At 43.7% G+C, this 14,758-nt stretch overlaps 1 protein-coding gene across 7 annotated transcripts in view; it reads right to left on the reverse strand.

The window, feature by feature from the left end:
* Nucleotides 1-14,758, reverse strand: part of LOC109923201 (transcription factor COE3-like) — a 417,628-nt gene that overhangs the window by 124,815 nt on the left and 278,055 nt on the right. For 5 of the 7 annotated variants that reach the window (XM_048597446.1, XM_048597464.1, XM_048597443.1 and 2 more), the window contains one exon: nucleotides 5,439-5,556. In XM_048597446.1, coding sequence (XP_048453403.1) covers nucleotides 5,439-5,556 — 118 coding nt within the window. Of the gene's footprint in view, nucleotides 1-2,575; nucleotides 2,586-5,334; nucleotides 5,345-5,434; nucleotides 5,557-14,758 lie in introns of all 7 variants that reach the window. The other 2 variants (XM_048597462.1, XM_048597449.1) reach the window with 1 other exon arrangement.

Here is a 14,758-nt window from a genome sequence, read left to right on the forward strand (position 1 = left end):
CTGTGTTCATCCAGCTCTACACCTTGTTATCTCAGATTCTCCAGCATCTGCAGTCCCTACTATCTCTGAATGTTTTCAGCGATGTTGGTTGAAGAATAACTGATGGGCAGGGTATCAGGCTGTACACACTCCTCATCTTCAAAACTGTGCCAAGAGATCTATGATATTCCACTACAATGGACCTCAGTTTAACATCTCATCTGAAAGACGGCATCTCTGATGGTGCAACACTGTCTCAATGGTGTATGAAAGGATCAACAGTGACAACAATGTAGTTACAAAGCATTCTCAATGTGGTGCAAGATCCCAATGTGCTTTGCAAGTCTGGTATTGAATTGCCATTGTGCCAAATAGGGTGACACAAAGGCAACGGTCATAAAAAAGGTTCAAAATGTCAGCTGACCACTACCGTCTCAAGGGAAATTAAGGATGGGTAATAAAAAACAGCCTTTCTAGCAATGCTCATAACCCGTGAACAAATAAAACTCTATCAGGTCACTTCTCAGTCTTAATTTAAAAACCGAAAGAACTGCGATTGCTGTAAATCAGAGACGAAAATAGAAGTTGCTGGAAAAGCTCAGCAGGTCTAGCAGCATCTGTGGAGAAAAATCAGAGTTAACGTTTCAGGTCAAGGCACTCTACCCAAAACGTTAACTCTGATTTCTCTCCACAGGTGCTGCCAGACCTGCTGAGCTTTTCCAACAATTTCTATTTTTGTCACTTCTCAGTATTGACCTTCTTCCCTGATCATTGTCTCCTCCTTAGTACTGGCATTGCCTTGTGAATACACCCTCTATTTTTCTCCTACACAAACACAGAATGTTCTGAGGAAGCGTCACCGGACCCAAAACGTTAACTCTGATTTTTTTCTTCACAGATGCTGCCAGACCTGCTGAGCTTTTCCAGCAACTTCTGTTTTTGTTCCTGATTTACAGCATCCACAGTCCTTTCGGTTCTCATTTTCTCCGAATTTTCTCGTTAATAGAATAGAGAGAATAGAACACAGCACACAAGGAAAACAATAATTTTACTGCTTTGTCCAATGGCCAAAATGCACTTGGTATTATAAAGGAAATCCCTTATTCTAACACTGTCATATTAAGAAAAGAGCGAGGGTGCTGTTTTAATACAGGCTGGCCTTTTTGCCTAAAGTTATCTTTACAAATGCAGTAACAACTTTTTGTCCCTGCTCACGCTGTTTCCAATTAGGCTGCCCAGATGGTAGCTGCTCAATGCAGGCATAGGTTATAAAGTTTTCCTGTTCGAAAGCCATCTGTTTTGAATGGTAACTCAAAGAAAACCCAGGTTACCCTTCCTAATGTTGCATATGTTGTTATCTTTTGTATGGTTTGAGGAAAGTGTCTGTTGAATTTGTCAAGATTTTCCAATTTGTCTCTCGTTTTGGAGTGTTTGATATCCAGCTCCTGTTGGGATTGTCAGGTCTCCCCAATAATCAAACATCTACTCCCTCCCACGCCCACTCACTTAGACATCTGGTCACATGTAGGCCAGACCATTTAAGGATGGCAGATTTCCTTACCTAAATGGCAAATTTCCTAGTGATCCAGATTCATTTTAATAACACTCGACAGGATTTATTATGGACATCATTAGGTCCTTTCTTTAAATTCTACATCGTTGTTTGAGCAAGTTTAAATTTCATCATCTGACATGGTAAGATTTGAACATTAGACTGATGTTCTGGATTACTAGGTTCAGGCGACATTAGCACTCTGCTGCAATCACCCCAAATGTGCCAATCCTGCTCGGTGGTAACTATCCTATGGGTAATTATGGATGAGCAATAGTTGCTGGCCAAGCCAGTGATGCCTCCATTCCATAAGCAAATGAAGAAATAAAGTTGGTTGCTATAGCTGGCTTTGCCATTCGATAAAGTTATGGCTGACCTGGCAGTGATTTTAGCTCCACATTCCTGTCTGCCTCTCATGGGAGCGGTACGGTGGCTCAGTGGTTAGCATTGCTGCCTCCCAATGCCAGGGGCTCGGGTTTGATTTCAGCCTCAGGCTGTGTGGAGTTTGCATATTTTCCCTGAGTCTGCGTGGGTTTGCTCTGGTTTCCTCCCACAGTCCAAAGATGTGCTGGTTAGGTAGATTGGCTGTGCTAAATTACCCGTAGTGTCCAGATACATGCAAGTTAAGTGGATTAGCCATGGGAAATGCAGGGTTACAGGGATAATGTGGGTCTGGGTGGGATGCTCTTTCGAGGATCAGTATGGACTGAGGGGCCAAATGGCATGCTTCCGCAATGTAGGGATTCTATGAACGTTACTTCCTCGCCAGTCCATCTAACCTCAGTTTTCATCATAGATGGCTACAGTGTGGAAACAGGCCATTCAGCCCATCAAGTATACACTGACCCTCTGAAGAGCATCCCACCTCTCTGCTCTATAACCTTGCATTTACCATGGCTAATCCATCCAGACATTATGGGCAATTTAACTTGGCTTGGGTTTTCAATAACTCATCTCGTGATTCTCCAAAGCCTTTCTACCATCCATAAGTCATATCTGAGGAGTGTGATGGGATACTCCCCACTTTCCTGCAGCTCCCACAACACTCAAGGAACTCTACTCTATCCAAGGCAAAGCAGCCCATGTTAATGGTAGCTTACACTCCCTGCATCCCCGTTAACATTCACCCACTCCTCCACTGAGGTAGTGTGCTGTCTTACAAAATGCTCTGCAACAATTCACCCAGTCTCCTTCAACAGCATCTTTCAATCCTGCAAACATGACCAGCTAGAAGGATCAGAGAAGCAGATAGATAGGGACGCCACTTCCTTTAAGTTCACCTCCAAGCTCTTCACCATCCAGACTTGCCGTGGGTTAAAATCCTCGAACTCCGTCCCTGTTCACGCTGTGTATGTCGCTATATAACATTGCAATAAGCTATTAGGAAGGTTAACGGGGTGTTAGCCTTCATTGCAAATGGATTTGAGTACAGGAGCAGTGAATTCTTTCTTCAATTATAAAGGAGCTTGATTAGGTTGCACCTGGACTACTGTGTGCAGTTTTAGCGTCTTTCTCTCCGGAAAGACATAATTGCTATAGAAGGAGTCATGGAGTCATAGAGATGTACAGCACAGAAACAGACCAACTCGTCCACACCGACCAGATATGCTAAATTAATCTAGTCCCATTTGTCAGCATTTGACCCATATCCCTCTAAACCTTTCCTATTCATCTACCCATCCAAATGCCTTTTAAATGTTGCAATTGTACCAGCCTCTACTACTTCCTCTGTCAGCTCATTCCATACACACACCACCATGTCCATGAAAAAGTTATCCCTTAGGTCCTTTTTAAATCTTTCCACTCTTACCTTATACCTATGTCCTTTAGTTTTGGACTCACTTGCCCTGGAAAAAAGACCTTGCTATTCACCCTATCCATACCCTTCATGATTTTATAAACCTCCACAAAGTCACTCCTCAACCTCTGACACTCCAGGGAAATAGCCCCAACCCATTCAGCCTCTCCCTATAGCTCAAACCCTCCAACCCTGGCAACATCCTTGTAAATTTTTTCTGCACCTTTGTTTAACGACATCCTTCCTATAGCAGGGAGGCCAGAATTGAACGCAATATTCCAAAAGCAGTAAAGGTTCACCAGACATGTTCTTGAGATGGCAGAACTGTGCTATGAGGAGAGACTGGGCAAACTGGGCCAATATTCTATTCAGTGTGGAAGAATAAGAGATTACCTCATTGAAACTTCGATGGAGGTAAGATGTTTCCCCTGATTGGAGTGTCTAGAATGATGGGACACAACTTACAAATGTGGAGTGGGGCAGCGGGGGGGTGTTGGTGGTGGTGTTGGCTTTTACAAATGAAACAAGAAATTTTTTCAGGCAATGGTGAATCTTTAGAATGCTTTAGAATCTTTAGAGAGCTATGGAGACTTATTCTTTGACTTCATTTAAAGCAGAGATTGATAAGTGTTTGATTATCAATGATGTAAGGGATGACGGGAACAGCACGGGTAAAAGGTATTGAAGTGTACGAGCAGTCTCGTTTGAGTTCACAACTTAGACAATGGCGTAGAAAGTCATGTCTCCAAATTTGCTGATGACACCAAATTAGGCGGTATTGTAGACACGTGAATGGTCATGTAAAATTACAAAGGTATATGGGAAAAATAGCAGGAGATGGAGTTCACTGTAAGCAAATGTGAGGTTATCCATTAATTCCAAAAAAGGTTAGCTCAGGATTCTTTTTGGATGGTATGAATACAGTGGATGTCCAAAGAGACTTAGGGCTTCAGGTGCATCGATCTCTAAAATGTCATGAACAGATGCAGCTAATGGAGTGCTGTCCTTTATATTGTGAGGATTGGAGGACAAGGATGCAGAAGTTGGGTTGCAGTTAGCCAAAACCTTGGTTGGACTCCACTTGGAGTACTGTGAGCCAATCTGGGTATCACACGTTAAGAAAGATATGTTGGTCTTGGAAGGAATATGACATAAGTTTATAAGAATGATATCTGGACTTCAGGCATTATGAGGAGAGATTATACAAATCAGTCCTGTTTTCTCTAGAATTTGGGAGTTTAAGGGGTGATCTGATTAAAGTCTTCAAGACTTTAACAGGAAAAGACAGGGTTGATAAAGATAAACTATTTCCACTGGTTGGGGATTCTACAACTGGGGAGCATAGTGTGAGAATCAGGGCCAGACTGTTCGGGACAGATGTTAGGAAGAACATCTACACACAAAGGGTGGTAGAGTTTGGAACTCTCTTCCACAAAGGGCAGTGGATGCTGGATCAGTCATTCACTTTAAATCTGACGTAGACAATTTTTTTGTTCAGCAAAAGTATTTAGGGAAATGGGCCAAAGGCAGGTGTATGGAGTTAGGCCATAGATCAGCCATGATCTGTTTGGAGGTAGGCCATAGATCAGCCATGATCTGTTTGGAGGTAGGCCATAGATCAGCCATGATCTGTTTGGAGTTAGGCCATGGATAAGCTGTGATCTGATTGAATGGTGGCAGAGGTTCAGGGGGATTGAATGACCTACTCCTGTAGCTATATTCCTGTGGACTGTAAATTGTTCTACAACACTCACATTCTCATGGGCAATTATGGATGGGCAATAAATGTTGACCTTGTCAATGACGCCCACATCCCATAAAGGAATATAAAAAACTCAATCCCATCAGGCTCATATAAAATGCTGCAAATGCTCAGGAGGTCTGGCTGCGTCACTGGAGAGAGAAACCGCATTAAGATTTCAGCTTGCTGACCTCTCATCAAAACTCACAATCGAATCTGGATCAGGACCCAATTCTGAACAGTAACGGACCAGCGGCGATACACTGCTGGACTGCTCAACAACATGAATATTTACCCCATGAACAGGATCCGAGAAGGACAGCAGTGAATAATGAACTGTACGCCTGATGTACTCCAGATTGACGTACCTTCACAGGGATCGAGCCTCCGAGCTCGCCGCCCATGCTTCGAGTTGTTGTGGATGAACATGTTGTCGGATACAGCCAGGACATGGCCGTCCACGTTAATTGTTGTGCAGATGACCACCTGCAAAAAGAAGGCAAGTTGGTTGGTATTGGCGGGTAGGAGTTGGTCAAACACAGAAGGAAGCAGAATTCACAACAGCACATTGACATGTCCTTTATTGTAACAAGGTTCATGCTCCACACGAGTATCTTCCAAACTTACTTCATACTGTCCTATCAACACTTATCTCTCTTTCTTCCTCAAGCACTTTCTGACTGCCCCTGCTCTACAGTTCATGACTATATTCCGCCATTGCAGACATTTGGAAGCATATCAATCAGTACGCCCATACAAGCCAGCTATGCGATGAATTATGAGTTAATTTGTCTTCCTTCTATACCGGCTGAGAGACAATGGTGACCAGGTCAATGGGGCAATACCCAATGCTCAACAGTGGCCATTGGATGCTTTAGGACAACCGAATATGAAATATTTCACCTGAAAAATAATAACGCCAAAAAGATTGCACTTCCACAGGAAAGCCAGGTTAGATTAAGTGCTAAAATATGTTGTGGGGCTTGTCCTTCAACTGAGCCAAGCTCGTCCTTACTTTTGGGTGGCACACTGGCTCAATGGTTAGGACTGCTGACTCACAGCACTAGGGACTTGGGTTTAATTCCAGCCTTGGGCAACTGTCTGTGTGGAGTTTGCACATTCTCCCTGTGTCTGTGAGGGTTTCCTCCCACACTCCATGTTAGGTGGATTGGCCACGCTAAATTGCCCATAGTGTCCAGGGATGTGCAGGTTAGGCGGGTGAGCCATGGGAAATACAGGGATAGGGTAGGGGGAATGCTCGTTGGAGGGGTGGTGTGGACTTGATGGACCAAATGGCCTATTTCCACACTGTAGGGATTCTATGATACCAAAGTTTAACTAGAACATAAGAGATCCTGGAGCAAAATAATATGAGGTAAATCTAGTTCACATTTTACTTTATTTTATTGATTTGTGGGACATGGGCATCACTGGCTGGCCAACATTTATTGCCCAACCCCAGTTGCCTTGAGAAGGTGGTGGTGAGCTGCTTTCTTGAACCACTGCTGACCATGTGCTGTACAATGCCAATAGGGAGGGAATTCCACGATTTTGACCCAGTGACAGTGAAGAAACAGTGATATGTTTCCAAATCAGGATGATGAGGGGCTTGGAGGGAATTTGCAATTGCTGGTGTTCCCACGTATTGGCTGCCCTTATCCTTCTAGATGGAAGTGGTCGTGGGTTTGGAAGGTGCTGTCTAAGGATTTTTTGGTGAATTTCTGCAGTGCATCTTGTAGATAGTACACACTGCTGCTACTGACCTTCGATGGGGAGGAAGTGGATATTTGTGAATGTGGTGTACATCAAGTGGGCTGCGAGCATACCCATCCAGGCAAGTGGGGAGTACTCCATTACACACCTGACTTGTGCCTTGAAGATGGTGGACAGGCTTTGGGGAGTCAGGAGGTCAGTTACTGTTGCCGGAGCTGCCCAATTAAGAAACAAATTGAGTTGCTGGCTAATTGTAGCCACCGATCTCTGCCAATTAGTTGGCTGTAGAATCAAGTATGGGCTGGGAAAAGTACCTGCGGTGAGGAGATTTGGGAACAATAGGTCAAAAGTCGCACGTTCCCACTGGTTACACTTTCCAGGTTGTCATTTATTGCTCGGTGGGGATAGGATTTGGGTGTTTCTGAAAGTAAAAATATCCTGTCAAAACATTTTTTTCTTCTACTCATCAAAACCCAATTGTAAGAATGGGAAAAATAATTTATGTTGTGTGAGGTTAGAGTGTGGAGTGGTTGACAATCAGACTCTGATTGGGCAAGGCATTGCCATGGAAAAAGTACCAAGTAAACATGCCCTCGGTGCAGAAAAAAAGCTAAAGTGAAAGACTTTGTGTACCAAATGATAGCAAGCCTACGGTTCACCTTGTAACCTAAGGCAGAGCTGTCATTTAAGGAGTTAATGAAGCCGTGCAAAAAAATCTTTTCCTTCCTGTTTTGGCAAACTCTTGCACAATGCGAGCACCTACCAGGCAGTTAATCCTTGTAAGTAGCGGAGCTTTCTTGGCTGTAATTTCATTATCAGTCACTAATAGTGCCTTACCAAGTGGCTCTGGTAGTCCCCTCTTTGTTTTGATTGATCTTTTGACAGATTAACCAGTGGCTTTATTTAATTAAGTTCGCCTCACTTGAGAAATGCAATACATGTTTTAAAAAAAATCAAGCCCCTAATGGAATTGCTCTCAAAATAAAAGAGTTTGTAAAATGCTCATAGATGTTCTCCAGTTTTATTTGTCCTCCGATGCCCGGGGCCAGTTTGAGATGCTTGTGTTTTCTTTTTAATTACTCCTTATGCACTAAATCTCTTTTAATCAGGCTATGCTTAAATTTGCTTCACTCGTTGTGGAGTTAAGAGTGATTTGTTCTTTCTCCTCATAGTTCTCTTTAACTGTAATAGAATATCGCAGATGTTGACAACTGTGAAATTCAGCGATTTTCATAGAACAGAAACTTTAACCACCACTTTGGATCTCTCCTTTCACGTAACGCCCCCATCTACATTGTGGAACTCCTTCCCCTTCCTCATACTTTTCATTGCTCTTTCCTTTATTCTTAGCTTTCAAAGGGTGTGGGCATCACCAGCTAAGTCAGCATTTATTACCCCCAGCGCCAATTGCTGTTGGGAAGGTGATGGTGAGCTGACTTCTTCAACAGTTGCATGCCATGGGCTGTTTGGGACACAGTGCCAGGGTTTGATCCAGCATAAAAGGGATGGTTGAGAAGAGGGAAGCCTTTAGAAATGAGATAACGAGAGTTCAGAGGCAGCACGTTCCTGATACGGTGAACAGCAAGGCTGGTAGGGGTAGGGAATGCTGGATGACAAGAGAAATTGAGGATCTGGCCAAGAAACAGAAGGCAGCATATGTCGGGTATGGAAAGCAAGAGTCAGGTGAATCCCTTGATGAGCATTAGGGCAGTAGAAGTGTACTTAAGAGGCAAATCAGGAGGGCAAAAAAGGGACATGAGATAGCATTGGCAAACAGGATTAAAGAGAATCCAAAGGGATTCTACAGACACATTAAGGGCAAAAGTGTAATTAGGGGGAGAATAGGACCCCTTAAAGATCAACGAGCCTGCCTATGTGTGGAAGAACAAGAGAATGGTGAGGAGCTAAATGAGTATTTGTCATATTTACTGTGGAGAATATAGAACATGGAACATAGCGCAATACAGGCCCTTCGGCCCTCGATGTTGCGCCGACCTGTGAAACCAATCTGAAGCCCATCTAACCTACACTATTCCATTATCATCCATATGTTTATCCAATGACCATTTAAATGCCCTTAAAGTTGGCGAGTCTACTACTCTTGCAGGCAGGGCATTCCACGTCCTTACTACTCTTGAGTAAAGAACCTACCTCTGACATCTGTCCTATATCTATCACCCCTCAATTTAAAGCTATGTTCCCTCATGCTAGCCATCACCATCCAAGGAAAAAGGCTCCCACTGTCCACCCTATCTAATCCTCTGATCATCTTGTATGTCTCTATTAAGTCACCTCTTAACCTTCTTCTCTCTAACGAAAACAGCCTCAAGTCCCTCAGCCTTTCCTCATAAGACCTTCCTTCCATGCCAGGCAACATCCTGGTAAATCTCCTCTGCACCCTTTCCAATGTCTCCACATCCTTCCTATAATGCGGTGACCAGAACTGTACGCAATACTCCAAGTGCGGCCGCACCAGAGTTTTGTACAGCTGCAACATGATCTCATGGCTCCGAAACTCAATCCCTCAACCAATAAAACCTAACACACCGTACGCCTTCTTAACAACGCTATCAACCTGGGTGGCAACTTTCAGGGATCTATGCACATGGACACCGAGATCTCTCTGCTCATCCACACTACCAAGAATCTTACCATTAGCCCAATACTCTGTATTCCTGTTACTCCTTCCAAAGTGAATCACCTCACACTTTTCCGCATTAAACTCCATTTGCCACCTCTCAGCCCAGCTCTGCAGCTTACCTATGCCCCTCTGGAACCTGTAACATCCTTCCGCACTATCCACAACTCCACCGACTTTAGTGTCATCCGCAAATTTACTAGCCCATCCTTCTGCGCCCTCATCCAGGTCATTTATAAAAATGACAAACAGCAGTGGCCCCAAAACAGATCTTTGCGGTACACCACTAGTAACTGGAAGGACATGGAAGCTGGAGAACCTGAGGAAATAAATAGTAATAACTTGAAAAGTGTCCGTATTACAGAAGAGTAGGCTGGAAGCATTAAAATGAATAAAGGTGGATAAATTCCCGTGACCCAATCAGTGTATACTAGAACTCGATGGGAGCTAGGGAAGTGATTGCTGGGCCCCTTGCTGAGATATTTGTATCATCAACAGCCACAGGTGAGGTGCCTGAAGACTGGACCGTGGCTAATGTGGTGCCATTATTTAAGGAAGGTGGTAAGGAAAAGCCAAGGAACTATAGACCGGTGAGCCTGACATCACTGGTGAGTAAGTTGTTGGAGGGGATTCTGAGGGACAGGATTTATAAGCATTTGGAAAGGCAAGGACTGATTAGGGATAGTCAACAAGGCTTTTTGCGTGGGAAATCGTGTCTCACTAACTTAACTGAGTTTTCTGAGGACGTGGCAAAGAAGATTGATGAAGGCAGAGTGGTGGATGTGATCTATAAGGACTTCAGCAAAGCGTTCAACAAAGTTCTGCATGGTAGACTGATTAGCAAGATTTGACCACATGGAATCCAGCAGGAGCTAGCCAATTGGATATAAAATTGGCTTGAAGGTACGAGACAGGAGGTGGTAGTGGAGGGTTGTTTGTCATATTGGAGGCCTGTGGCCGTTGGTATGCTGCAAGGATCAGTGCTGCATCCACTGCTTTTCATCATTTATATAAATGATTTTGTTTTAATATAGGAAGTATGGTTAGTTTGCAGATGATATCAACATGAGTGGTGTTTTGGACAGTGATAAAAAGTTATCTCATACTAAAACAGGACCTTGACCAGATGGGCCAATGGGCCGAGGAGTGGCAGATGGGGTTTAATTTAGATAAATGAGAAGTGTTGCATTTTGGAAAAGCAAATCAAGGCAGGACTTATGCAGTTAATGGCGGGGTCCTGGGGAATGTTGTCAGACAAAGAATCCTAGAGGTGTAGTTATATAGTTCCTTGAAAGTGGAATCGCAGATAGACAGAGTGTTGAAGGAGGCATTTGGTACGCTTGCCTTCATTGGTCAGTGCATTCAGTATGTGAGTTACGAGGCCATGTTGCAGCTGTACAGGGCATTGTCAGGTCACTTTTGCAATGCTGTGTTCAATTCTGGCCTCCCTGCTATGGGAAAGATGTTGTTAAATCCAGAAGGATATAGAAAGGATTTACAAGGATGTTGCCTGGGTTGGAGGGTTTAAGCTATAGGAAGAGGCTGAATAGGCTGGGGTGTTTTCCCCTGGAGCATCAGAGGCTGAGGGGTGATCTTATAGAGGTTTGTAAAATCATGAAGGGAATGGATAGGATGAATAACCAAGGTCTTTTTTTCCAGGGTAAAGGAGTCCAAAACTAGAGGGCACACGTTTCAGGTGAGAATGGAAAAATATAAAAGGGGCTTAAGGGGCATTTTTTTCACACAGAGGGTGGTGCATGAATGGAACAAGCTGCCAAAGAAGTGGTGGAGGCTGGTACGACAGTGGCATTTAAAAGGCATCTGGATGAACACACGAATAGGAAGGGTTTAGAGGGTTAAAGGTTAAATGCTGGTAAATAGGACTAGATCCATTTAGGATATCTGGTCAGCCTGGATGAATGGACTGAAGGATCTGTTTCTGTGTTGTACAACTCTTTGAACAGTGATGTAATGGTGATATTGATCCAGGTCAGGGTGGTGAGTGTGGCTTGCTGATAATTGGACAATATTCAGCACCATTCGTGTCTCCTCAGATACTGGAGCAGTCCACGTCCAAGTACAGCCAGACCTGGTAAAGGGTAAGTCACATTCATAACACACATTGGCATCTCCAACAAGAGAGAGTCTAACTATTAACCTTTGACATTCAATGGCATTACCATCACTGAATTCCCCACTATCAACATTCTGGAGGTTACGATTGAACAGAAACTGAACTGGACTCGCCATATAAATACTATGGCTGCAAGAGCAGATCAGAGGCTAGAAATCCTGCAATGAGTAACTCACCTCCTGAGTACTTAATGACTGTCTAGTATCTACAAGGTACATGTCAAGAGTGTGATGGAATACTCCCCACTTGCCTGGATGAGTGTAGCTCCCACAACATTCAAGAAGCTTGACTCCATTCAGGATAAAAGCAGCCCACTTGATGTATACCACATCCAGAAGCATCCATTCCCACCACCAATGACATGTATTCACAGCAGTGTGTACCATCAGGAGATGCACAGCAGAAATTCACCAAGGTTCCTTGGAGACCACCTTCCAAAACCATGACCACCTTCATCTTGAAGGACAAGGACAGCAGAAATACGAAAACACTACCACCTGCACGTTCCCCTCCAAGTAACTCACCATTCTGATTTGGAAATATATCGCCGTTCCTTCTCTGTGGCTGGGTCAAAACCCCAGAGTTCCCTCTCAAAGGACATTGTGGGTCAATCTACAGCTCATGGCCTGCAGTGGTTTAAGATGGCAACTTCTCAAGGGCAACTAGGGAGGGCAATAAGTGCCCTCCTCCCATAATGAATAACTGATCTTGTAGATGATATACATGAGACCATTACACCATAAGCTATAGGAGTAGGATTAGGCTATTTGAACCATCGAGTCTCCTCCGCCATTCAATCATGGTTGATATGTTTCTCAAACTCATTGTCCTGCCTTCTTCCTGTAACCTTTGATTTCCTTTCTAATCAAGAACCTATCTCTGTCTTAAACACATTCAATGATTTGGCCTCCACAGCCCTCTGTGGCAATGAGTTCCACAGATTCACCACCCTCTGGCTGAAGCAGTTCCTCCTCCTCTCAGTTCTGAAGCTTCATCCTGAAGCTGTGCACTTGGCTCCTAGTCTCTCCTACATGTGGAAACATCTTCGTCACATCCACTCTATCCGGGCTTCTCAGTGTTCTGTAAGTTTCAATGAGATCTTCATTACTGCTACTGTGTGTCAGACCTGAAGAGAATCAATATTGAAGGGGGGGTGGAAGGGGAGCAAATCAAGCAGGCTGTTTTGTCATGGATGGTATTGAGCTTTCTGAATGTTGTTGGATCTGCACTCATCCAGCCAAATTGGGAGTACTCCATCCAACTCCTGACTTGTGCCTTGTAGATGGCACCCTGGGGTTTTTGGATGATTGGAAGTGATTTACATGTTGCAGAATACTGAGCCTCTGACCTGTTCTCATTGTCAGTATTAATTTTGCAGCCACTGTATATGGTTATGTGGCTAATCCTGTTCAGTTTCTCGTCAATGATAACTCAGAATCCTGATGGTAGGAGATTCAGCCATGTTAATTGCTTGAACACTTATGCCACTGAGCACTGGTGATGGAGGGCATGTAAGTGAAAGCTGATGGATAATCAAGTGGGCTGCTTTCTCCTGGATGGTGCAAAGCTTCTTTAGAGTTGTTGGGGCTGCACTCATCCAGGCAAGTGGGGAGTATTCCATCACCCTCCTGGTCTGTGTCTTGTAGATTGCAGACAGAGTTTAGGTACTTAGGAGGTGAGCTACTCACAGGATTCCTGGCTTCTAACTTGCTCTTGCAGCCATTATATTTATATAGCTAGTTCAGTTGAGTTTCTGGTTAATGATAACCCTCCCAGGATGTTGATAGTTGGGGATTCAGTGATGATGATTAAATGTGAAGGGGCGATGTTTAGACTGTCACTTTTTGGAAATGGCTATTACTTGGCACTTACATGGTACAAATGTTACTTGCTATTTGTCATGCCAAGCCGGGATATTGTCCAGCTCAGGGGCTACTTCAGAAGCTGGGGATTGGCAAGTGGTGCCAAACATTGTGAAATTATCAACAAACATCTCCACTCTGACCCTATGATGGTCAGATGGTCATTGATGAAGCAGTTGAAGATGTTTGGGCCGAGAGCACCACCCTGAGGAACTCCTGCAGAGATGTCCTGGAGCTGGACATGACTGACCTCCGACAACCGCGACCATCTTCCTTTGTGCTGAGTATGATTCCAACCCATTGACCCGAATTTTGCTGGGGCTTCCTGATGCCACATATAGTGAAATGCAGCCTTGATGTCAAGATCAGTCACTCTCACCTCACCTCTGAATCAAGCTACTTTGTTGAAGTTTGAATGGCGGATGGCGGAACCCTAACCCAGGGATAAATTTTGGTCAGAACAGAATGGAATTTCCTGACACTCTTTCCAATAATGTAATGAGATATTTTCTGTCCACATGAGAGGGTAATTGAGTGCTCAGTTTATTGTCAAATCCAAAACGTTAGAAAGAAATAGAATATTTTGTGGGCATGAGGTAAAGTAAATTGAATGGTTATGACTTGAGCATGACCTAAACCTGCATAGCAAAGACCTGGTGGACTGAATAGCCAGTTTTTGTGCTGCAAATTCTGTACACAATTGATGTAGCACAACACTTTTTTATATTAACATCGCCCCTTGAAAGTAATAAAAATTTCCCAAGGCATTTCACAGAGAGGGTTTGTGTTGGGGAGCTCAATTTGGGTTTAAATAGGACATCAGGATTGTGAACTGTCTGGTTCTGCTCCTGGCGCTGTCTTTAAAATAAACAAAGTCAATGGGGAGCAAATGGATATTTGCTAGCCCTAATCCAGATCCTGCCCTAAATGTACAGCAAGAGAATGGTATTAGTTAACAGGATAATCAGCAAGATAACTTAGGTAACAGGAAACAGTTCACCAAAGACATAGGTTTTACTAAGTATCTTAAGGGAAGAAAACCAAGATACAGAGCTGGGAGTGTTCCAGAGTTTGAGTATCTGAAGGCATGGCCAACAAGGATGGCAGGGTTAAAATCAATGGGTTTTAAGGAGCTTCTTGAAAAAGGAAAGTTTTAGGAGAAAATTCCAGCGCTTAAAGTACAGGCAGATCAATATACAGCTACTGACAATGGGCTGGAGGAATTCTGAGATGTCCAAGAGGCCAAAGTAGAAGAAGTAGAGATCTCAGGTTCTAGAGTTACGGGAGGTCACAGACAAAGGAAAATGGTAACATCGTGGAGAAATTGAAATACAAGAGTGA

This window comes from Rhincodon typus, chromosome 1 (assembly GCF_021869965.1).
Source record: "Rhincodon typus isolate 14 chromosome 1, sRhiTyp1.1, whole genome shotgun sequence".
Taxonomy (NCBI): Eukaryota; Metazoa; Chordata; class Chondrichthyes; order Orectolobiformes; family Rhincodontidae; genus Rhincodon; species Rhincodon typus.